General features: G+C 39.6%; 1 protein-coding gene across 2 annotated transcripts; it reads right to left on the bottom strand.

Annotated features, from left to right (window-relative positions):
- Positions 1-3,495: 3,495 nt before the first annotated feature.
- Positions 3,496-22,152, bottom strand: LOC130913249 (zinc finger protein 771-like). 2 transcript variants are annotated; one of them, XM_057831713.1, is made up of 4 exons: positions 21,074-22,152; positions 13,554-13,996; positions 13,187-13,457; positions 3,496-7,388 (listed from the first exon to the last, which is right to left on the bottom strand). In XM_057831713.1, the coding sequence occupies exons 2-4, from the start codon at positions 13,988-13,990 to the stop codon at positions 6,378-6,380; spliced, it is 1,719 nt and encodes a 572-aa protein (XP_057687696.1). In that variant the 5' UTR covers positions 13,991-13,996; positions 21,074-22,152; the 3' UTR covers positions 3,496-6,377. The 2 variants fall into 2 exon arrangements, with proteins under 2 accessions (XP_057687696.1, XP_057687703.1); XM_057831720.1 differs by lacking the exon at positions 21,074-22,152 and having other exon boundaries at positions 13,554-13,752; positions 13,806-13,983.
- Positions 22,153-23,640: the final 1,488 nt, after the last annotated feature.

Genomic DNA, 23,640 nt, shown 5'->3' with positions numbered 1-23,640 from the left:
AATAATTTACTTAATAGGGTCAATTCTATCCTTACAACATATGGGAAGACAATATAAATTACTTATGTAATTAAATTCATTATTCAATGCAGATAAGTTGCTTAAAAGTTGGTGAGGACAATTTGAGCATCCTGAAAAGTTTGTAGTGTTATTTCCCTACCGTCCTTGTGCAAACCTACATCCTTGCTTGGAACGCTTTGAGGACCATCCGAGTGGGATAAGTGAGACTTCCCACCTTCCTCAAATGCAGCAAAAGTGTTCGGGTTGGTTTTTCTACTATGTCAATAATAGACGACTTATATGAAGAAATTCATTATTTAAATAAAGGAACAACATCAGTACTAATGTCAAAAGCAAGCAAGCAAAAAATAAATATACCATAAAACATTAAAAGGGTTTAGTCTGACGCAGGATTAAAAGCCAGGGAATAAAACTGATTTTTAAAAAAATGTCCATAAATCTTTACATTTAATGTTTGGTCTTTAAGTAACTTACTATAACTGCTTCCTCTGGAATTCTTCCATCAGGGAACAAAAATGATAGAAACTGTTAATTTGAAAGCATTGAACCTTCTCAGGACGAGTTAGTTTAGCTTTTCTTGAGAGCCATGAGCCCCAATATATAATTTCTTAGACATTTTGTTAAATTATCAATTTGTATATATTTTTAATTGTATCAGTGAATTGATAAACTAATACAATGTTAAAGGGCACCACAGATAGAAAGCCATGTAGTTCTTAAAAGATAAACGTATGAGTTACAGTGGGGCAAATAAGTATTTAGTCAACCACTAATTGTGCAAGTTCTCCCACTTGAAAATATTAGAAAGGCCTGTAATTGCCAACATGGGTAAACATCAACCATGAGAGACAGAATGTGGGGAAAAAAAACAGAAAATCACATTGTTAGATTTTTAAAGAATTTATTTGCAAATCATGGTGGAAAATAAGTATTTGGTCTATACCAAAAGTTCATCTCAATACTTTGTTATGTACCCTTTGTTGGCAATAACGGAGGCCAAACATTTTCTGTAACTCTTCACAAGCTTTTCACACACTGTTGCTGGTATTTTGGCCCATTCCTCCATGCAGATTTCCTCTAGAGCAGTGGTGTTTTGGGGCTGTCGTTGGGCAACACGGACTTTAGACTCCTCCTCACCCCGTGGCGTGTCAAAACGGGGAGCAAAAATCCCACAACCACACGAAGGGACCTAGTGAATGACCTACAGAGAGCTGGGACCACAGTAACAAGGGCAGTAACACAATGCGCCGCCAGGGACTCAAATCCTGCACTGCCAGACATGTCCCCCTGCTGAAGAAAGTACACGTCCAGGCCCGTCTGCGGTTCGCTAGAGAGCATTTGGATGATCCAGAAGAGGACTGGGAGAATGTGTTATGGTCAGATGAAACCAAAATAGAACTTCTTGGTAGAAACACAGGTTCTCTTGTTTGGAGGAAAACGAATACTGAATTGCACCATACCCACTGTGAAGAATTGGGTGGAAACATCATTCTTTGGGGCTGTTTTTCTGCAAAGGGAACAGGACGACTGATTTGTGTAAAGGAAAGAATGAATGGGGCCATTTATCGAGAGATTTTGAGTGAAAATCTCCTTTCATCAGCAAGGGCATTGAAGATGAGACGTGGCTGGGTCTTTCAGCATGACAATGATCCCAAACACACAGCCAGGGCAACAAAGGAGTGGCTTCGTAAGAAGCATTTCAAGGTCCTGGAGTGGCCTAGCCAGTCTCCAGGTCTCAACCCCATAGAAAATCTGCAGAGGGAGTTGGAAGTCCATATTGCCCAACAACAGCCCCAAAACATCACTGCTCTAGAGGAGATCTGCATGGAGGAATGGGCCAAAATACCAGCAACAGTGTGTGAAAGGCTTGTGAAGTTACAGAAAACGTTTGGCCTCCGTTATTGCCAACAAAGGGTACATAACAAAGTAATGAGATGAACTTTTGGTATTGACCAAATATTTATTTTCCACCATGATTTGCAAATAATTTTTTAAAAAAATCAAACGATGTGATTTTCTTTCTTTTCCACAATGATTTGCAAATGATTCTTTTTTAAATCAAACAATGTGATTTTTTTCCCCCACATTCTGTCTCTCATGGTTGAGGTTTAACCATGTTGACAATTACAGGCCTCTCTAATATTTTCAAGTGGGAGAACTTGCACAATTAGTAGTTGACTAAACACTTATTTGCCCCACTGTATATAGCCTGTGCATCATAGCACACGAAAACGAAACAGTTTGCCTCTACCGAGAAGTGTAATGCCTCCGCGACGAAGAGAATGCTGCCTTATTTTTGTCACATAAAAGCGCTGTCCAGATTGTTATTATTATTGTTATTATTGTCATGCTGTTGGTGTTCTTAGATTTATTAGAGTTCAGATGTTGCTCCTGAAGCTTGCGTGGCGGTGAATAAGCGGCACGGACAACAAATGAATAAATGGCTTAAACATAGTTTGATTGCTAGCTATTCGTATCATTTTCTGCCCAAGATTTTAATGATGCCTTATTTTGGACACTTAGATAAAAGACGACTGTCGTGTCCATTATTTGTACTTAAAGCACGTGAGACACATTGTGAGCAAACATGATTCTCTTTTTATTCACTCCGCAGTGGCGCTGCATTAAGGAAGCATTCAGTGAGATGACCACACGGGAGAAGGATTGCGTACAAGCGTTTTTTTAATACAGACAATCGCAAAAAAGGGAGACAGAATAGGGTCTGCGACAGCAGGTCGGGATAAAAAAAAAAAAAAAAACTGAGGGAAAACCGCGCTAAGATGCCGAAACAGGCGAAAACAAATAATGCATTCGAATACCTGCACATGGTAGATTCCAAAAAACAACACCAGGATGCAACGAGCAACGAAGGGATCGAGAATACCAACTGTAAAATGGCAGCGAGTCAATATCTCGGCAACCTGCCTAGGATCGGTATAAAGACACTGCTGATGAGCTGGAATTAGATGCAGGTACGATGCCGGGAACCATCCCACAGCTCTGTAACAAAATAATCTGGCCAGCAGCAAAATGTGACAAAATCATGCCAGTCGTCATACTAGCTTTGTTTGCTATAGCTAGCACAGCTATTCTCCCAGTCCAGCCCAACCGCGTTATCAGCCCCAGTGTTCATTGAGCGCGTAAAACATGACACCTTCTGGAGGTCAAAACATGTACTAAATATTTTAGATTTTTAAATTAATGTCAATGATATGTGTTTCTCATAACATATTTTCGTAAAAGAGAACAATTGTGGCTTATTAGAGCCTACAAATCGTTAAGTCTGAGGTCCCCTTTACTAAAAACAATAAATTGAAAATTCAGAAATACATATACTGTAGGCTATGCCGCCAAGTAACACCCTAAAGGTGATTTTTATATCAAAAAGAGAAGAGCTTCCAAAGATGACATTAGCTGTCTTGGTGTTTTTAATTAAACAACCCCCCCCCCCCCAAAAAAAAAAAAAAGCATAAAAAATGTGTGGGTAAAACACACCTTAGAAATTTGGTCAACAGTCCAAGAGAGTTAAAGGGGTTGCTACCCTTTCACGTTTAGTACAGATTGATGGGAATGTGGCCTTCCCCCCTAAGTATCTGTTATTTCTTTTTAGGAGATGGGCGAACAATAATCTGAAAATTATTGATCAGTTATTCCATGACAATGTTTTGCAGTCGTTCGCGTATCTCCGACAAAAATTCTCTGTACCACAAAGTAATATGCTTAGATATCTTCAAATTCGACATTATATTACAACTCATAACGACTGGGAAGTTATCAAGAATGTGCCATCGAATTTGGAAACTTATTTCATCGATATAATCAAAAACAAATTGCCCATCAAGAAAAAGGTCTCCCCTGGCTGCTTCTAAATTTGTAAAAGACTCGAATGTAATGAAGTGCTGGAGTGACTGTGGGTTGATTGGTGACCACACTCATATATTTTGGGACTGCCCAAAGTTGCATTGTTTTTGGAGGGGTGTAAAGGTTGTAATTGACAGTGGTCTTGAAGCTTACCCCAAAACAAATGATCCTGGATCTAACCCCTGAGGTCGTCTACACTAGGGAACAAAAATGTCTCCTACACATACTATTAATGGTGTCCAGGAAAATGGTGATTATTAAATGGAAGAATCCAAGGCCTCCCACAGTGATGCAGTGGAAACATAAACTGAGTGAGGTGTATGAAATGGAAGCTAGAAGTGCAAATGAGGTATATGAGTTTCCAGAAAAGATGAAGGCCGATTGAAGAGTACTTATCTTGTTGAAAAGAAACCCATAATATGCTGTATTTGTTTGTCCCGAATAAAATAAAAAGTTGAATAAAAAGTTCCCCCCAAAAAAGAGAGAGCTCCAAAAATTGATCACAATAGAGGTTAAAAAAAAAAAAAAAAAATCAGTAATGAACAAAACTATTTCATAGGAATAATAAAAAGGTAGAGTAATTCTATAATGGAAATTTGAACAAACAACAAAGGGAATCTAAGTATTTCAAATAATACCATTTATGTCAAAGCGCCTTTCAAGACAAGACAAAAGCAGAGTATATCAATGTAACGGAAAAAAGTTGTAACAAATCGAACAGAGGATCAAGCTGAATATGATCAGATATGTTTTGAGCCTGGATTTGAAAAGTGGGAAACACGTTATATTGCAAAGATCTGGTGGTACCATACATTGTTAGTGAAACTAAAAGGCCTTTTTGGAGGATTTTGAGCAATTGAGGAGGTTTGACGCGAGCTATGAATTGATGTCTTGTAAACAGAGGGTTAGAGACCAAGGTGGAAGGGAAGCCTGGCCTCAATGCCTACATTCAAAATTAAAATAGCGAAAAGTTACGGAACAATCTCAACCGAAACACATTCAACTCAACTCGTTTAATTAAAGAAAAAATCTAGACTTGACCCTGGTCAATAAAACGATAACAATAATTATTGTCATGTCATATAATTTCTGTCAACAGAAATAACAATGTTCAAAAGAAGTGGATAAACTGTAGTTACACTACAGGGCGCTGATGCAACATGAACACTAGTTCTGAGTGCATTCAGTACAGGAGGGAACATTATTGGTACCTGACACAGAGTAGCATTAAAGCCTGATACTATGGACACCTATATTTCTGGCCCGTAACCTTTAAAGTAGGGGTGTCAAACGATTAAAAATTTTAATCGAGTTCATTACAGCTTAAAAATTAATTAATCGTAATTAATCGCAATTAATCGCAATTCAAACCATCTATAAAATATGCCATATTTTTCTGTAAATTATTGTTGGAATGGAAAGATAAGACACAAGATGGATATATACATTCAACATACGGTACTGTATTTCTTTGTTATAACAATAAATCAACAAGATGGCACTACCATTATTAACATTCTGTTAAACCGATCCATGGATAGAAAGACTTGTAGTTCTTAAAAGACAAGTTATAGAAATTTTATACCAAAACCCCTCTTCATGTTTTCGTTTTAATAAAATTTGTAAAATTTTCAATCAAAAAATAAACTAGTAGCCCGCCATTGTTGATGTCAATAATTACTTACACAATGCTCATGGGTGCTGAAACCTATAAAATCAGTCGCACCCAAGCGCCAGCAGAGGGCAGCAAAACTCCGAAAAACACAACAAGTACACCTTCCACTGTGCTCTCATTTTAATCTGTTTGAGCGGGGCATTTGTGCGTTAATTGTGTCAAATATTTTAACGGGATTAATTTAAAAAATTAATTACCGCTCGTTAACGCGATAATTTTGACAGTCCTACTTTAACGCAATGGCAGTCTTGTTTATTTGTCAAATTTTTGAAACTGAACATTTTCTTTTGTCTGTTTGGTTGACATTGTCCAACACCTTAAGACTTGAACACGGTGCCGAGTGTATATTACAATTAGTTTGTCTATCGATGGTTATTTTATTTTTTGAGATGGCAGGTCTACCTCAGATTTTGTGCAATGTTCTGCATTTTGATAACTTCATTTTGCGCAATGTTCCTTATATTAGTTCTGGAACTAAAGATTGGTTCAAGCGGCATCTGGTTTTGTAAACTTTCACTCAGTGGCAAAAATCAGACTTCAAATTTTAAGATAAAATGATCGCGATAATTATCAATTTCAACTGTTAAGAAACCTTGTACCGTGATAACAATTTATGTCATATCGCCCAGGCTTATCAAATATATTGTATAGTTGTGAAGAAGAACGTGACCTGCAAAATCATTCCGAGAACTTTCAAAAGAATCTAAAGTGAAACTGAGTAAGTGAAAGGCTTCTTCTCCTGTAAATGCGTGTCAGAAATCAGAATATTTTGTCACAGAATTCAAAGGTTTTCTCACAATGTGAATTTTTGTGTGTGATACTAAATGTCTCTTCCGAATGATTCTTTGACCACAGCACGAGCGGCAAAAGGCTTCTCTCCAGTGTGGCTTTCTGTGTGTCTGTTTAAATTTGCCTTCCGTGTGAATCCTTTACCACAACATGTGCAGACATAAGGCTTCTCTCCAGTGTGTGCACGAACGTGTCTTGTCAACCTATTCTTGAAGTAAAATCTTTTATTACAAAAAGAGCAAGCGAAAGGTTTCTCCCCAGTGTGCAACCTCGCGTGTGCTTTTAAATTGCCTTTCTGAGAGAATCCACTACCACAAATTGAGCAGTGAAAAGGCTTTTCTTTTTCAGTGTGTGTCCGTGTGTGTATTGTCAACTGAAGCCTCTGAGTAAATATTTTCAAACAAAAGGAGCAGGCAAAAGACTTCTTCCCTTCAGTGTGTGTACGCATGTGTTTAGTAAAGCTTTGTTTCCAAGAAAATGTTTTATCGCAACGTGAGCAGGCAAACGGTTTCCGACCCACGCATTCTTTTGACTCTCTATTCAACGATGACTTGTTTAAGGATTTTGAAGCATTATGGTCAACATCAACATCCTCGTCATCAGTGTTGAAGTCAGAAGAGTGTGACGTTATGTCGTCATTGTCCGAGAGCGCAGCTAATGGGCCATCCGGTTGCGATAGTCTCTCTCCAGCTGTTGTCAGGTGCTGAAATGAGCTGTCGCTCCAAGGTTTCGCTGCTCCGCTCTCTTCGCTGGGACCGTCACCTTCTTCACTTTTAACACCGACACTCATTGAAAATTTGGTGCCTTCATCTTCCTGGTCTTCTTCTTTAATGCTGGAGGTCTCAGCATATTCTTCAATCTTCATATTGACAATTACTGGAAAGTTGGTGATTTCATCTTCCATTTGTTCTTCTTTAATGTCGCGGGTCTCTGGCTCCCCCTCCTGTTTGATGTACAGCATCTCCGACTCCTCATCCTGTTTAGCGTGGAGAGGATCGGGCTTCTCAGGGTAAAGATCTTCAACAGGTACATCTGCGGGACACTGGATGAAAAAATATGACATGATTTGCTAAAGTCAAGCGTTGCTCAGTATACACTAAGGCCTTGTTCAGACTAGCAGCCAAAATCTGATTTTAAACCATTCAGACTGAACTGGATGGCTGTTTTGTAGTGTTGGGATTAAATAATATTAGCTCTGTACAACTATACTTACTGTATATATGGCGGAAAACACAGACAAGACTGAAAAAGCAGTTTCTGCTCTTGCACTCCTTTTTAAACAAAACAATTGTTGTATTTGATAGAACAATATGTCTACATGCTGCCAAAGCAGATTCATGGCACATGAAGCCCCCGAACTATTTTTAATTTGCCCGTTTGACTCTGAAAACTCGCGTTTACAGACGTCGCGCAACCGCTTTTGTTTCAACCCAGCCATAAAACGAAGGTAATTAAATATATTTATTATTCAAAATGTCTGTCATTTTTTTAGCTTACAATCATTAATTGATGTCTAATATTTCGCTTATAAAAAAACGACTTTAAAAAAATTATTCACTCGCATATTGTAAACTTTTAAACAAATTACGTCACCATGAAAAAAATGGCGTCTGTAAAAAAGTCACCGATGTTTACCTCAAAACTATCGCTTGATTGTATTTTTTTTGTTTCTGTCATATTTTTTCCAATACGTTGGATGATAAATAATCGATCCAAACAAAGAAAAATTGGAAAAAAAGGTTTAAAAGGGTAAATATATGAAAAAGAACATCCCAACCACTCCTTGATGTCTGCGATTCCTGCATAGCGACCCTTGTTATATTACCATGTTTCACCCATAAAATCCCCAAAAAATCCAGCTGTGGCCATTCACAGCTGTGTCTTGACACTCAGTGATACATGCTACATGGAGGTTTTTGGATCGAAATAAGGTATATACGCGATAATATCTCGTTAAAGTCATGGCGTCTGTAATTCTGCTCTCGTGTGCTCTCACCTCCAGATAGGGTTTTGCTGTTTAAATGTTTGTTTTTGTTTTTTTTAATGCCCTCCTGTTCAAAAACTTTCTTCCCCCAGAAAATTGAGATTTTAAGCTTTCCAATGATATATCACACGTGCATATCGGACAATTTTGAAAGTTGGATAAATTGGGGGTCTCAGAGCGGAACTTCAAGTCACCTGAGTTCTTTCCACCATATACAACTATAAACCTGCTATGTTAACAGTTTGACTTTACATTACTTTATCATCTAATAATCAGTATTATTAGTTTATTTACACTAGCGTATGAATTTATTGGTGTGAGTTAACAGTGAGTCACGTTTTCATGTTGAATCCGGAAGAGATTAAAATGTGTCTGGTATTCTTCACACAGAGTTGGGTTACAAACGCACGCCTATGAATCATTAAGCTCAGTAAACAAACAGGTCGAAAGGTCACAACGGCTCCAGATGCAGAAGCAAGGGAGAACGAGAGCTACCTTCACGGGAAAGCAATTACTATTAATAATGTTAGTTTTACCCGCTCAATTCCCCCCTCCTCCAACACTCGCTCAATCTCTCGACCCCTGCGCGCGCCGATCTGTTTTCTCTGCGTGCTCAGATTGGCACACGTGTTACAAATGTGCCACAAAGCCAACCAATCAGAGAGCTGGCGGAAGCACGAGGATTGGCTATTTGCCCTACAATTAGATTACTTGTTACATTTGCCCGGAAAAAGCAAAGGAAGACAGAATTGGACGGGAGAAGGATGACTTCTTTGGAAACAACACACGACAGTATTTTTACGGGTGCAGCTATTGATTATTTTAGCAATCAAGTAGTCTACTGAAAATTCCATCAATTAATCAAGGAATCAGATAAAAACATTTTTGAAAATAAAGAGCAATTATAAATATACAAGGGAAAACAAGACATTTCACCTAATATTGAACCATTTTGAGACAATGTATTTTAGATGTACATTGTTGAAAACAACCAACAAAGGCATCTCAGATGTGACTATTATAAAAAAAAATTAAAAACACAACAAATCCACTGTTTTCAATCAAAAAAATAAATAAAATCATATAAAAAAATTCGTACTTGTTACAAAAAAAATTTCATTACGCTTGATAACACACATCACTTAAAAGTTAGATGTTTTTCCCAAGTGTTTCCATTGAATTTCTATTTGTGTCAAGCTAATTTTAAGTTCTAGTCTAAATTGTCAGTCCCGATACCATTGAGAGTTTTGCAGTGTTTAAAATAAATGTATGATACCTGATGTATTGGAGAACATTAGCCACTAGTGCTAGTTGGTGTTTATTTGATCAATGACAACCGAGTTAAAACTGACAGTTAGCTTTTTTTTTTTTTTTTTTTAACACCCTTATCACTCTACAGTGCTGTGTTTTTACAGATTAAATAAAGCCTGTATGACAGACACGCACACGAGTCGTAATTGGCATAATTAACAGAAAGCAAGGCGTTAGCAAGGTGTGGTAATGTTTATCTTATATGTTAGTGCTATGTCAACTTCATTTTACCTTGTCCCGAGTGTCGCTCCTCCATTCAAGGAGTAAACGGGGTGCCTCTGGTGGAGCTGCAGCATCGAAGACGTGCTGTGCTGTTATAGGGTATTATAATACTAAGGGGCTGTGGGATATCAATAGGACCGTTATGTGTCAATAGGACCGTTATATATAACAAATATTAATAAAGTTAACAAAAAAAATAATTCACATTCATAAGCAATTATCGAAAATAGATCGAAAATGACGAACATTTCCGAAAGTATTCCGGAAACAGCCGAATGGGGCGGAGACCTCACAACAAGAAAACAAAAGGTTGAGGCAGGTGCCATCGATGTTTATCAACGAGAGAGTTGTGCTTGTGTTTTATCAAAAAATCGCTAAAATGGTTCAAACCTGTCATGGTATGTGGTGTACAAATAGCCATTTGTCGCAATGTAGTACCCATGAGTTCCCGAACGCGAGAAAAAAAAGAGCTAGACTACGCAGACAATGAGTGAATTTCGCCCGTGCTAAGAGGGCTAATTTTGCTGACCCAGCCTCCAGCACGGTTTTGTGTGGTGCGCATTTTACACCTGAAAGCTATTCGAACTATGGACAAATGAAATCAGGTTTTGCTAAGAAATTGCTGCTGAAAGCAGACACCATACACGCGCAGCCACCTACATGTCCCGAGATATCAAGAAAGCGGACGATAACTGGCTCTGATGAGACCACACCACCACCCCAGGCTAACCAAAGGAGCGGAGCAACCAAGCTCGAAATGGCCAGAGTGAGTAATCTTTTATAATAAAAAACATTTCACGTATAGGCTATAGGACTGGACAAATGTATAAATTATCGCTCGTAAAATATATACAACAAATCCTCTAATCCCATTCATATTTGTGTCTGTTGGAAGAGCGAAAACCTATGATCGCACAATAAATGATAATTATTCTATACATTATTTTTCGGTCACGGTGTATCAGCTTCACAAAAAGAAATGCAAAACAAATTATTCGGTGTTTCCCCACACGATCTGTTGCCGGTGTTTCATCTGTGTGATTGCTCCCCTCAATGATCCTTTCATTAGGCTGCATTGGCTTTCGTTTGGGCTCAAATTGATAACCCAAAACACCAAAGAAAGGTTCATAACTCTCCTCGTCACCATTAGAAGAACGTTCGTTACGTCGAATTCGTCGCTCCAACTTGAAACAAAATTGTCCGCCAACATCGCCGCCATTCAGTACTAAGCACTGAGCCGGGTGTTTCCTTGTTGTGACGTCACGCACACAATATGCTAGATTTCCGGGATCTCGGGCACCGGTCGTTTTAGCTTGACAATCGATCCAAATTTCTATCATTTTCTTGGTGTTGCGATGTGTGTAATTACAGGAAGTGGCATGATATGAATCCAAAAGGCATGTGTTTATGGATAAATGATGGAATATTAGCATTTCCCCAGGTGTTGTAATACCCTTTATGCAAGCGCTGTCTTACAGTGAATACATGAAACAGTGTTCGCCTTGGTGTCCAACTCGAAATGCTCCCACACATGACATTTTCTGCTTTTTCTTAGTGCCTTTCTCTTCACTTTCGTTGACTTCTTAGTTGTTACCTCTATTCATGCATGGTTGAAATCAAATATACCCGCCGCCTATGTCTTCTTTCTGTACGCACGTGACGTTAGCGCATTGTGCCGCATTAAAAGTAGTCCGGGCAAAACGTAATGCTTAGAGCTGGCAAAATTAAACGATTCCTTGAGGCGGAGAAAATTCCTCGATGAATTTTTAAAATAGAGTTAATCGAATTATTAAAGTAATTGTTTCAGCTCTAGTATTTATTATTATGGTTATTTTCTCATATTCTGGAACTTGTTCGATTTGATTACTGTCTAATGTTCCAAAACTTGTTCTACTGGGTTGTTTCCAAAGAACTCCTTCTCCCTTATAGAGCCTACCCACGTACCACGTGCTCGCTGTATGGTTCCGCCCACTTGTCCGTCATTTTGCCTCTGTATTAGCATTGTTTTCAATTGATGGCGGAATTTAAAATGCATTTCATGGAAGACCCGGTGCTTTCTGATGCCGCAAACTCACTGGATCTGTTGCATAAAAGGCGTTATGAGGAAAAGCTTCGTTCTATACAGTCGCCAGATCCATTTTTGATGCCCAAATCGATGTTTTTCGACCCACTGTCTTCGCCCTGTCTGCCTGACATCTGCTACGCTGATATTTACAATTATCTTGTCCACACAAAATCAGCCTATTCCCATGAAAATTTGAAAAACTTCAAGAACTTGGAGGCTTATAATACTTCGTTGCTGGTTGGGTGAAACAGGTCCTCGTTCGGCAGGAATCTATCTTGTGGTTGGAAAGGTGAGTTACGAAATTTTCAATTCAAAATCTTTTGTTATTGCTAACATCCACTGTCAAGTCTAATGTATTTCATGTCGTTTGTCAATGGAGTTAAGGCTTTTAATGTTTATATGGTTTAGCGATAGCACCCTCACGACATACATACGTGTATGTTGTCGGCGATTAGCCTCGCAATGATCTTAATTGTGGTTATTTGTCAGCCCCGTAGACGAGGCCAGTTTCTTTCACTTGGTACCAGCTAAATATTATTCAAAAAATAACGATGGTGGAAGAAAGGGAAGTCACAAACATGTTGAATTTGAAACTATGTCGTACTACGTCGTATGTTGTCGGCGATTAGCCTAGCAATGATCTTAATTGTGGTTGTCAGGCCAAAACCCTCTAAATATATATTAAATGCATCTTACAGGATATAAAATGACTACTACATAGTCTGTGGTGATTTTTTGGTGTCCAGTTTTCACGTCGAATTGCAGCCGTCCATTTCGCTCTCCTCTTTGGATCCCTCGGAATACGGTAAAACTTCAAGTCTCTCCTTCCATCTTCTCTGTTAGTGCAACCAACAGCCACACACGCCTTCACCATTTTGATTATTAATGTTAAGGAGCAGAAAAACACGCCGTAAATAGGAGAAATGTACGTAGCCGTAACAGGTTAACACTATGTTTTGACGGACAACTGGGCGGAACCATACAGCGAGCACGTGGTACGTGGGTAGGCTCTATTCTAATGTTCCACAACTTGTTCTACTGGGTTGTTTCCAAAGAACTCCTTCTCCCTTAAAATTTAAATATTTTCATACCAAAGCAGCTGGCGACCTGAAACCAAAACAGGCACCTCCCTTAAGCATATATGGGTCTCCATGAGCAGCGGCATCAAAAAATCCAAAGCCGTTCCCGAATAGAATCCTGATTTTTAAAAAAATATATACAACAAAACTTAAAATGGCTATAAAATTGTCATTGTCACCTTGTCTGTTTCCTCGACACTGTAGTTGTTGAGGAAGGCCAGGGCGTCTGTAACCTGGCTGACCCTTGTGAAGACGTCCCTGTGGCTGTGCAAGATGTGGCGTAGCTTGCTGTTGGCGATCCTGACACCGCCTTTGGTCATGAGGAAGCTCCCGAACTCTCCAATCCTCAGCATGTTGGTCATGGCGGGCAGCGTTCCAAGCACCGGCTCGCACGTGAACAAGGTGAGGAACTGCCTGTTCTGCTCGCTGGCGTCCTTGTCCAGGGAGATTCTGAAATAAAAATCAAATAGAAAACTTATATTGCCGGCGCAAAAATGTCTTTTCAGGGCCAAAGTTTATCTTCAGCTAGTTGTGCAAAAAACTTGCCTGTAGTTTCTAGGTATCTCTCTCTTGATCTTCTCCTTGAGGTCCTCGAGGGAAGTGAAATTGTCACTGTCCACGAACTCATGCTCCACCCTCGCCGCCCCCGCCATCAGCAGGTAGGTCACGCTGTGGCTAAAGTTGGTCGGCACGGCGTCCTCGAAAAGCCGCTTCCTCTTTCTCTTCCTCTCCGTCCCATTTTGCTCTATGAACGTCACTTTGAAGTCACTGTCTTTGAAGTGCAAGGAGCAGCAGTACCTTTTGGCACTCGGGTCGTCCTTCTCATCCCTGTTGATGTTCTTGAGCCACCTCGCCCTCAGCTCGTCGTCCCTGGGGAACTGGTGGAGGGTGATTGGGGTCCCATTGGCTGCCTGCTCCAGCTGGAATGCCTTGTTGCTCAGGTAGCCCGTCTTGCAGCCCACAACCCAACACTTTTTCCCCATGGTGTACTGAAAGATTTAAGATTGAAATGTAACAAAACAAAACACGTTAGGGCTGAACGATCAGTAGCCGCTTTCGGACTGTAGGAACCTCAGTGCTTAGTTCCCATAACAATCCCGCCCTCCAGTAGTTATAGGAACTATCCTTCGCTAGGCAGTTTTGTTCGCACATGGGTACTACGCCCAATACGAACTGCTGTGACGTTTTATTCTGCGCCAGTAACGCAGCAGTGACGCATTATTTACTCGCCCCACCCAGCATCTGCTCATGTTTGAAGGAAATAGCTTCCATCGGCAAATAAATCCAACGTATAACTGCGAGACTGGAAGCGCACAGATTTCGTGAGAAGACGACAAATCCAAAGGCGAGCGATATTTCTTCGTTTCATGAAGGATAAAAGGCAAACAGACAGTAAAAGACAAAGGAAGCAACAGGTAAGTGTAAGTACAGTGGGGCAAACAAACATTTAGTCAACCACCAATTGTGCAAGTTTTCCTACTTGAAAGGATTAGAGAGGCCTGTAATTGTCAACATGGGTAAACCTCAACCATGAGAGACAGAATGTGGGGGAAAAAACAGAAAATCACATTGTTTGATTTTTAAAGAATTTATTTCCAAATTACAGTGGAAAATAAGTATTTGGTCACCTACAAACAAGCAAGATTTCTGGCTGTCAAAGAGGTCTAACTTCTTCTAACGAGGTCTAACGAGGTTCCACTCATTACCTGTATTAATGGCACCTGTTTTAACTCATTATCGGTATAAAAGACACCTGTCCACGACCTCAGTCAGTCACACTTCAAACTCCACTATGGCCAAGACCAAAGAGCTGTCGAAGGACACTAGAGACAAAATTGTAGACCTGCACCAGGCTGCCAAGACTGAATCTTCAATAGGTAAAACGCTTGGTGTAAAGAAATCAACTGTGGGAGCAATTATTAGAAAATGGAAGATATACAAGACCACTGATAATCTCCCTCGATCTGGGGCTCCATGCAAGATCTCACCCCGTGGCGTCAAAATGATAACAAGAACGGTGAGCAAAAATCCCAGAACCACACAGGGGGACCAAGTGAATGACCTATAGAGAGCTGGGACCACAGTAACATAGGCTACTATCAGTAACACAATGCGCCGCCAGGGACTCAAATCCTGCACTGCCAGACGTGTCCCCCTGCTGAAGAAAGTACATTTCGAGGCCCGCCTGCGGTTCGCTAGAGAGCATTTGGATGATCCAGAAGAGACTGGGAGAATGTGTGATGGTCAGATGAAACCAAAATAGAACTTTTTGGTAGAAACACAGGTTCTCGTGTTTGAAAGAGAAAGAATGCTGAATTGCATCCGAAGACCACCATACCCACTGTGAAGCATGGGGGTGGAAACATCATTCTTTGGGGCTGTTTTTCTGCAAAGGGACAAGGACGGCTGATCTGTGTAAAGGAAAGAATGAATGGGGCCATGTATCGAGAGATTTTGAGTGAAAATCTCCTTCCATCAGCAAGGGCATTTAAGATGAGACATGGCTGGGTCTTTCAGCATGACAATGATCCCAAACACACAGCCAGAGCAACAAAGGAGTGGCTTCGTAAGAAGCATTTAAAGGTCCTGGAGTGGCCTAGCCAGTCTCCAGATCTCAACTCCATAGAAAATCTGTGTAGTGGGTTGAAAGTCCGTGTTGCCCAACGACAGCCCCAAAACATCACTGCTCTAAAGGATATCTGCATGGAGGAATGGGCCAAAATACCAGCAACAGTGTGTGAAAAGCTTGTGAAGAGTTACAGAAAATGTTTGGCCTCTGTTATTGTCAACAAAGGGTACATAACAAAGTATTGAGATAAACTTTTGGTATTGACCAAATACTTATTTTCCATCATGATTTGCAAATAAATTCTTTAAAAATCAACCAATGTGATTTTCTGTTTTTTTTTTCCACAATCTGTCTCTCGTGGTTGAGGTTTACCCATGTTGACAATTACAGGCCTCTCTAATATTTTCAAGTGGGAGAACTTGCACAATTAGTGGTTGACTAAATACTTATCTGCCCCACTGTATATTTAACGTGTTTACGAAGGATGTAACGGTTTATGTGGGTGTATTGACCCGTTTTGGTTTAGCATGTTTAACTTGGTTCGCTTGTCTACCGTTTCGGTTTTGTTTAATGAATTTTGACCCCTCATAAAATTACCAGCGTGAGCTAAGCGATGCGTGCGATCCTGCGGGAGTTTCCGCACGGACGCTTTAAGTGTTGGACACCCAGGAATAAGTAGTTAAACGCTATTTGGCTGTCTCGTTAAATTATACCTGTGGATAAAACCATTTCAAAATTGTCACAATTTTTTGTTTTAATTTGATGAACTCTGAGTGTAAATGTTTTTAAATATCATCCAAAAGTGTCACTTTTATTTATTTTCACAAATTCTATTGTTTACATTTTTAAAATTAAAAGCTTTAAGTATATTTTTCCCTATCATTTTTATACAGACACTAAAATGAATCGAGCACTTCCAAAACCGAAACAAAATTTTGAGTGTACTGTTATACCTAGAGGTGCACGAGAGGCCTCTTGGTTATTGTTGCTGTTCTATAATTGCCAGGTTAAGAAAGTTGTTTCATGGACCAAGACGACAAAAGTCTCTCCTTTTGTTGCACCAAATGTTTTATCTGCTGACAAAGCACAATACCTGTTGAGTTCATGTTCGTTTTAGATCAGTGCTCATTGTTCAAGGGAAGACATCGTCAATGATATTGACTGATTGATTGTTATCGACTCAAATTATATTTATTTGAAAAAAATAATATGGGCACTCTATTTGAAGTCAAAATTGTTCTTTTCTATTTTGTTCATTATAATAATGTTCATGTCATCATGAAAATTCTGGTTCGGTCAAAGGCAAATCTATTCTGAATCAACCACTATTATTGGTGACCAACACCTGTTCAAAAACTCAGGTGAATATACATTGAAAAATTACATATGTATATAAATACTATCGGTTATCGTATCGGTATCGGCCTTGAGGAGCAGGAAGTTATCGATATTGGTTTCAAAAAATGGATATCGTGCAACCCTAGTTATACCCCTACTGTTACAGTGCGAAAGCGGCTATAGACTTCACCATCAGTTGAAGAGACAGCTCCTACAGACATTGCGCCATGGCTTCCCATAGGGGGCCGGGCAACGCAGAGCGTCGTGAAGTCATTTCCCTGCAATAAACTAAAACACACGCTGCGTTCTAAAGCCCGATTTAGGTGGGAACAGGAAAAATGTTTTAGTGCATACCAGCAGGCAGGAGTGTCTCAAGAGTGATTGGGTTGAGTATTCAAGGTAATTATTATATAAAATGGAGCCAGGCATGCACTTTGAAACGTTGTGAAAAAAATGAAATGAATGGAAAAAAATAGGATAACTTTGACTTGAACTATTTACGAAAAACGAATGACAATTCCACTTTTTTTTTTTTTTTGCTTTTAACTAGAGCTAAAACGAATACTCGAGCAACTCGAGTTTAAAAACTGATCCGAGTAATTTTATTCACCTCGAGTAATCGTTTATTTTGACAGCTCTAAGCGTCACGTTTTGCTCGGACTACTTTTAATGCGGGAAAACGCGCTGATGTCACGTGCGTAGAGGAAGACGCACATTAAAAAAAAAAAAAACTTGCACAAAAAAAAAAAAAAAAAAAAAAAAAAAAAAAACGACAGCCGCTACAAACGATACCGACGTTGCTAAATACTAGCCCGCACGATGCTACGTTGGTAGGTAGCGTCTGATGAGTCTCATAGAGATCACATGTATGTTGAACTAGATGCAAAATGACAGACTTGGCCGCCTCTGGCCAGCGTTAGTAAATAGCCGCCATCTTAAAGCAGTAGAGCGCTAAGCGCTAATAAAGAGCGCTAAGCGCTAATAAATAAAGATTAACGTTACTGTCACTAATTCAAGTAACGTTAGCCCTGCGGAGGGCTAGGTTTCTATTAACTCATTTGCTCCCAGAAACGTATAAAGACGTTTTATTTTTAAATGCTTAACTGTCCCACAAACGTATTTATACGTCTTTTGCGTTTTTTTTATACAAGAAGCATCAAGAGCTTCCGATCTATCTCCGAAACAAAAAACAAGCCTGAAAATCAATTTTAAAGCAATAAAACTGGCCACTGGAGGGCAGTAGCGCATTTGTTAAGACCCCACAACCCAATTCAAACAGTACAACTTTATTAGGGAAGTTAGCAGAGCCCCTCCGCAGCTTGCTGCTCAGGTCCACTGCACACTCGAGTGTCCTGCACGGAAAAGCGCATGGCCAAACCAGTTCCCCCCCAGCAACATAAGTTCCCCAGGCGAGCGAGACAGTGGTCACCACACACAAAAAAAAAAAGACCAAAAAAAATCTATCTTTACGAGACAGTCGGCAATGAGGGAAAAGTTTAACCGCTGTCGCAGCCACCAAACGTCATCTCTCAGTTAGGTAAGTGTGAATACATTGTTACTTTGCTATCAAAAGCTCTATTTGGCTGGTTGTTCATGTTATTTTGTAAAAGGAAAACATTATTCAGATGTTTGGGATGTCACTGAAGCAAAAAATAGCCGTGTTAAAGTCGAAGTTATGTTTGAAATTTTTGCATTTACAAAAAAGCTCATTTTCTCCGTTTTTTCATCAGAAATTGGAAAATTGCTCAAACTAAGCTATTTTCTAATGCTGATTTCTAAAGAATGGAAAAAGATATGAACTTACTTTTTTTTCCTGCTGAAAGAAGAGAGTAATCTTTCCTTTGGTGGGTTCCATGTTTATATAGCAATAGAACAGAATTTTCTGAGGGCCTTGCAAAATCAGTCAAAATCCAGTAAAATGGCCGGGAGCGAAGGGCCTTGCTCCGGTGAAAATGGCTGGGAGTGAATGAGTTAATTATGACCACTGTCGATGCGTGGCTAACGTGTCTTACATAAAGGCTTTAACATAACATAGCGTTGTGGAGTGATGAGGGTGTAAAATAAAAACTCAATAATGCTAACTATCAATTTTAGCTCAGTAGTCATTGCTGGATAAAACACCAAGTAGCACTGGTCCCTAATGTGCTCCAATACAGCCTGTATCATACATTTATTTTGAACACTGCAAAAACTCAAAATCCTATCAGGACTTACAGTTTAGACTAACTTAAAACTTAACTAGAACTTAAAAATGGCTTGACACAAATAGAAATTCAATTGAAACACGTGGGAAAAAATCCTAACTTTTAAGTGATGTGTGTTATCAAGCGTAACGGCATTTTTAGGTATATATATATATATATTTTTAATTTATTTATTTATTTATTTATTTATTTTTAAATAAGATCTAAAGGTTTTTGAGTGAAAGCAGTGAATTAGTCTTTTTTTTTTATTATTCTAGTTACATCTGAGATGCAATTGTTAGCTGTTTCCAACAATATACATAGAAAATAAAGACATTGATTGACTGAAAATGGTTCAAGATTAGATGAAATGTCTTGTTTTCTCATGTATATTTATAATTGCTCTTCACCTAAAAATATGTTTTATCCGATTACTCGATTAATCGATAGAATTTTCAGTCGATTATTCGATTACTAAAATATTCGATAGCTGCAGCCCTACTTTTAACGCTGTTTCGGCTTTGTGCCGCATTCCCTGCTTAGTGTCCGACATTCTGAACTTTCCACCCATATATTTTTTTAACCCTTCATTAACCGTCAACGGTATTAGTCAACGTCATCGATGACGTTGATCGGCTATGTCGACGAGTCAAGACAGCTCTACAATATTGCTTTATAGCATGCAGGTGGACTGCGGATTCAGCTGATTTTGCGAATTAATTCGTTTATTTTTCGCATCACGCCAGCCAAACGGCTGCAGAAAAATGTTGCTGCACCACATCCCCCGCCGGGTGAGCATTATACTCGGCTTATTGCCCTCTTCAGTGTGCCCGGTGTTCTGTCAAATTTTCCACCCGATCAGAAATTGAAACTTTGTGTTAAAAATGGCCGCGAATACAGCGATTAAAAAGTAAATACTACAAACTGTCTTTAAATAAAGGACTTATGTTTGATCATAGATGGGCAAGTAGAAAAGCTCTCCTCAGACACATTCTCCCATGTTAGCTGCACAGCAACTGTAGCCGCTCTGCTATGACACTCTCTATGTTTACGTCTTCGCCGTGTAGTAAAGTATTATTTTGCCATATTCATGTTGACCATTTAGCAGCTACGCGCTCCTCCGATGTCGGCCGGTCTGTCCGGCGGTCATTGGTCAGCTGCTTCACCGCAAACGAACCCTCTGCCCTCAGCAGGGGAACGACGAGCTCTAACTGGCTCGCCGCCAGGTGGGTTACCGATCGGCGAAGACAATCGAAAGACCCGCCGCCGTGTGAAATGATCCTGGTTAGTTATGTGTGATTTTTCGCTTCGAAGACTTTGAAACATTACTCGGTTCGGGTTAGCATGTCAGCTAGCTGTCACGCCGCTTGGTTTGTTTACATTCTCTGAAGCCGGGGCAGGGAAATGACAAAAGCACTACTAAATACGGTGGCATAAAATATCGTTCGGGAGGTGCGACAGTAAAGGTGAAGTCGACCGTTTTGACTGTTGTGGAGGTCTGGAAGGCTGGTCTCGGGATTGGCTGATGATGAAGCAAAACATGAACAAAATCCACGACGCGCATATTGTCTTTTAAATTGGAAAATCTGCACTTAACTATTGAGAACCGTTTTCGAATTTATTTCCAAACAACATGTTTCTTTAATGTTTATTGATATGTAATGGCCATTTCATGAATAAAGTGCAAATCCTACATTGTGTACCTTTAACTTGTGTTTGGGATTGGCATTCAGTCAGTAGCATTTTGTCACATCTTTAAGACAAGTCGAGAAGTGTCTTATATAATTAAATGTAATCACTGGGGAGTGGCATGAAGCAAAAGCAATCTAAATGCGTAAACGTGCCTTGGTTAGCGAGCTAAGCTAAACAAAACTAAGTTTCGTAATCTGCGAAGCTTCAACATTAAGCCAAACGATTTCCACGAATCTTAATGAAGGGACGTTTTAGTCCACTAAATTCTTTCTTTCGGCACTTACCCAATGAGAATGCTTTGAAGGAGCTCGTTTGGCTGGGAGAATAGTAGACGAAGGAAGTCACTAATGTCCGAGATGGGTCTACATAAGTGGCGTCATGTGAACCGGAAGTAGAAACGTTCGATCTTCTTCTTGTTTTTTGGCAGTTTACCCCTCGTGTCTTGGGGCATTACTGCCACCTATCGGTTTGACGGTTTGGTACGAGATCAGGCAGGTAAAGACTAAAATTGTGCTAGTTTGACTAACAGTGAAACACACCCAGAGTGAAGATAAAACTTAAAACAAAAGAAAAAAAATAAAAACATAATAAATAAATAAAAATAAAATTCCCTCTTTCTATATCATTTTCAACAGCCCTGTGTCCTTGAGAAATTCCATTAGTTGTTTTTGAATTTTGTCCGTCTTTACCCTGAGAACACTTTTCATCCTAAATGCCTTTTTTGTCTGTTCCAACACTGTTTTCAACTGATACCACTGTCCTCCATATTTCACACACACCATTAACACGTGTTCTACTGCTTCATGATCCCCGAAGTGTTGAAACGTTCAGTCGCTGAAACGTCAGTGTAATATGTTGAAGCGTTTGGAACCATCACTTCACATCACTGGATTCCATAAGTATTCAATAAATATGATAGACATATCCGAATCTGAGTCATAACTCAAAAACTCAATTTTGAAGGCTGATAACTTTTTCCGTAAATCTATACGTTGTAAGTTCAGTCCATTGCACTGCACGACTAGTGTACTGCTTCCGCCACACTTAGAGTTACCAACTCCCTGAAAGAAAAAAAGAAAGAAAAAAAAAAATACTAAGGTACATAGAGTCCGTCAGATTTTTCTCCCTGATCAGATTTTTCTGCTGAAGCTTTTATGGCTGTGAATAAGCATGTCAACCAGGGCCGGCCCAGCCTATACGCAGACTATGCAGCTGCTTAGGGCCACTGACCACTAGGGGGCCCCCAAGCGAGCAATTGTTTAATTTATATTCTATTTTGTTTACTGCAGTTTGCTTTACTTGACTTTTGTGAGTTTTGATACTTGTTTACAAACTTAAAAAATAGAAGTTCTTCCTTAACTTCTTTCTTTCCTCTTTTAGAAAAAGGTTTGGCGCTATCTACTGTAAGTACTGACAATTATTTGGAGTGAGAAGTTTGAAGTATGCAGTGCAACAAAATGTCAATATACCGATTTATTGTGATAAAACAACAAAATTGTAATAACTGCATTAACTATCAAAGTGAAGTCCAACTGTAACTGTAGTCTTGAAACAAATCTGAATAAGGAAAAAAAAATGCAATAAAATAATGCAAAACTGGTTAAACTAGTAGCCGAGATCTGTCATGACAGAACATCGCTTCAATGATATCTGGCGCCATCTAGCGTCGTGAATGGGGAGAGTAGCTGAGATCTGTCATAACAGAACATCGCTTCAACGATATCTGGCGTCATCTAGCGTCGTGAATGGGTATAATGTCTAGAACGCGAATATAAGACGACCCCCTCTTTTTCAATCTTATTTCAATGAAAAAAAACACTGTCTTATATTTGGGCCAATACGGTATTTCGAGCCACTTTTGGAATAGTTTAGAGTCCCCCCTCCTTTATGCACTGTCGAGTGATCAAATTTTGACTAAAATTAAATATATATTTGTGTGTGTGTGGGGGGGGGAACAAAACAAAAAAAATAACATCACCCGTCCAAAGAGCATGAGCGCTCTCTAGTAGATTTAAGACAATCTTGCTATTGTTGCGACATGTCGTTGGTGAAAATGACATCGCCTCTGTCGGCATCTCTGGCAAAAATGAAGTCAATATGTAGAATAAAGAGTATAAAAAGTCATAGGCTCAGTTATGCTTCTACGGCAGACCTACGCTGTCAAGGCAGACCCGATTTACGACCCTCCGCCGTAGCCTGACGTGCACCGCCACAAAATCCTGACTATGCGTCACGTCAACGCGTGGTGACGTGACGGAAATGGACTGTGACTGATCTGCTCAGACTGTTGTTTCCGGTTCAGCGTGAAATCACCGACATTTTTAAACATCGTTGCGCTCCAAGCAAAAATGGACAAGAGTATCATCGAAGAGGTCCGCAAGTACGACAACCTCTACAACGTCTCATCAGGACATGATAAAGATTGCCAAATGACAAGCAATTTGTGGAAGGAGATTGCTGAAAATACAGGTCTGGAGGTCAGCAAATGCATAAAAAAATGGAAGAACCTCCGAGACAAGTACGTCTGTATTCGGAAGCGAATGGCCAAACGAAGCGGTGACCCATTCGGCCAAAAACTGCCAGCTTTTTCATTTCATATTTTTGGTTGCTGCACTTTATCATTTATTATGTACATATGTTTGCTGTGAGTCTGTGACTTATTTACATTTTACACTTCAAGTATATGAAGAATAAAGCACAGCTTTGGTGTCAAAAGAGTTGTTTGATGTTTAATTTTCAACAACAGACAGTTCACACACTTGATACATCAGCACTGACTGAGAGTGCCTCGGTGCTTTTATGATGAAGTGTTTACCATCAAGGTTTCCAACTCAGTTTGGGAACTTCCATA

This window comes from Corythoichthys intestinalis, chromosome 1 (assembly GCF_030265065.1).
Source record: "Corythoichthys intestinalis isolate RoL2023-P3 chromosome 1, ASM3026506v1, whole genome shotgun sequence".
Classification (NCBI taxonomy): domain Eukaryota; kingdom Metazoa; phylum Chordata; class Actinopteri; order Syngnathiformes; family Syngnathidae; genus Corythoichthys; species Corythoichthys intestinalis.
This window is presented reverse-complemented; position numbering and strand designations above follow the sequence as displayed.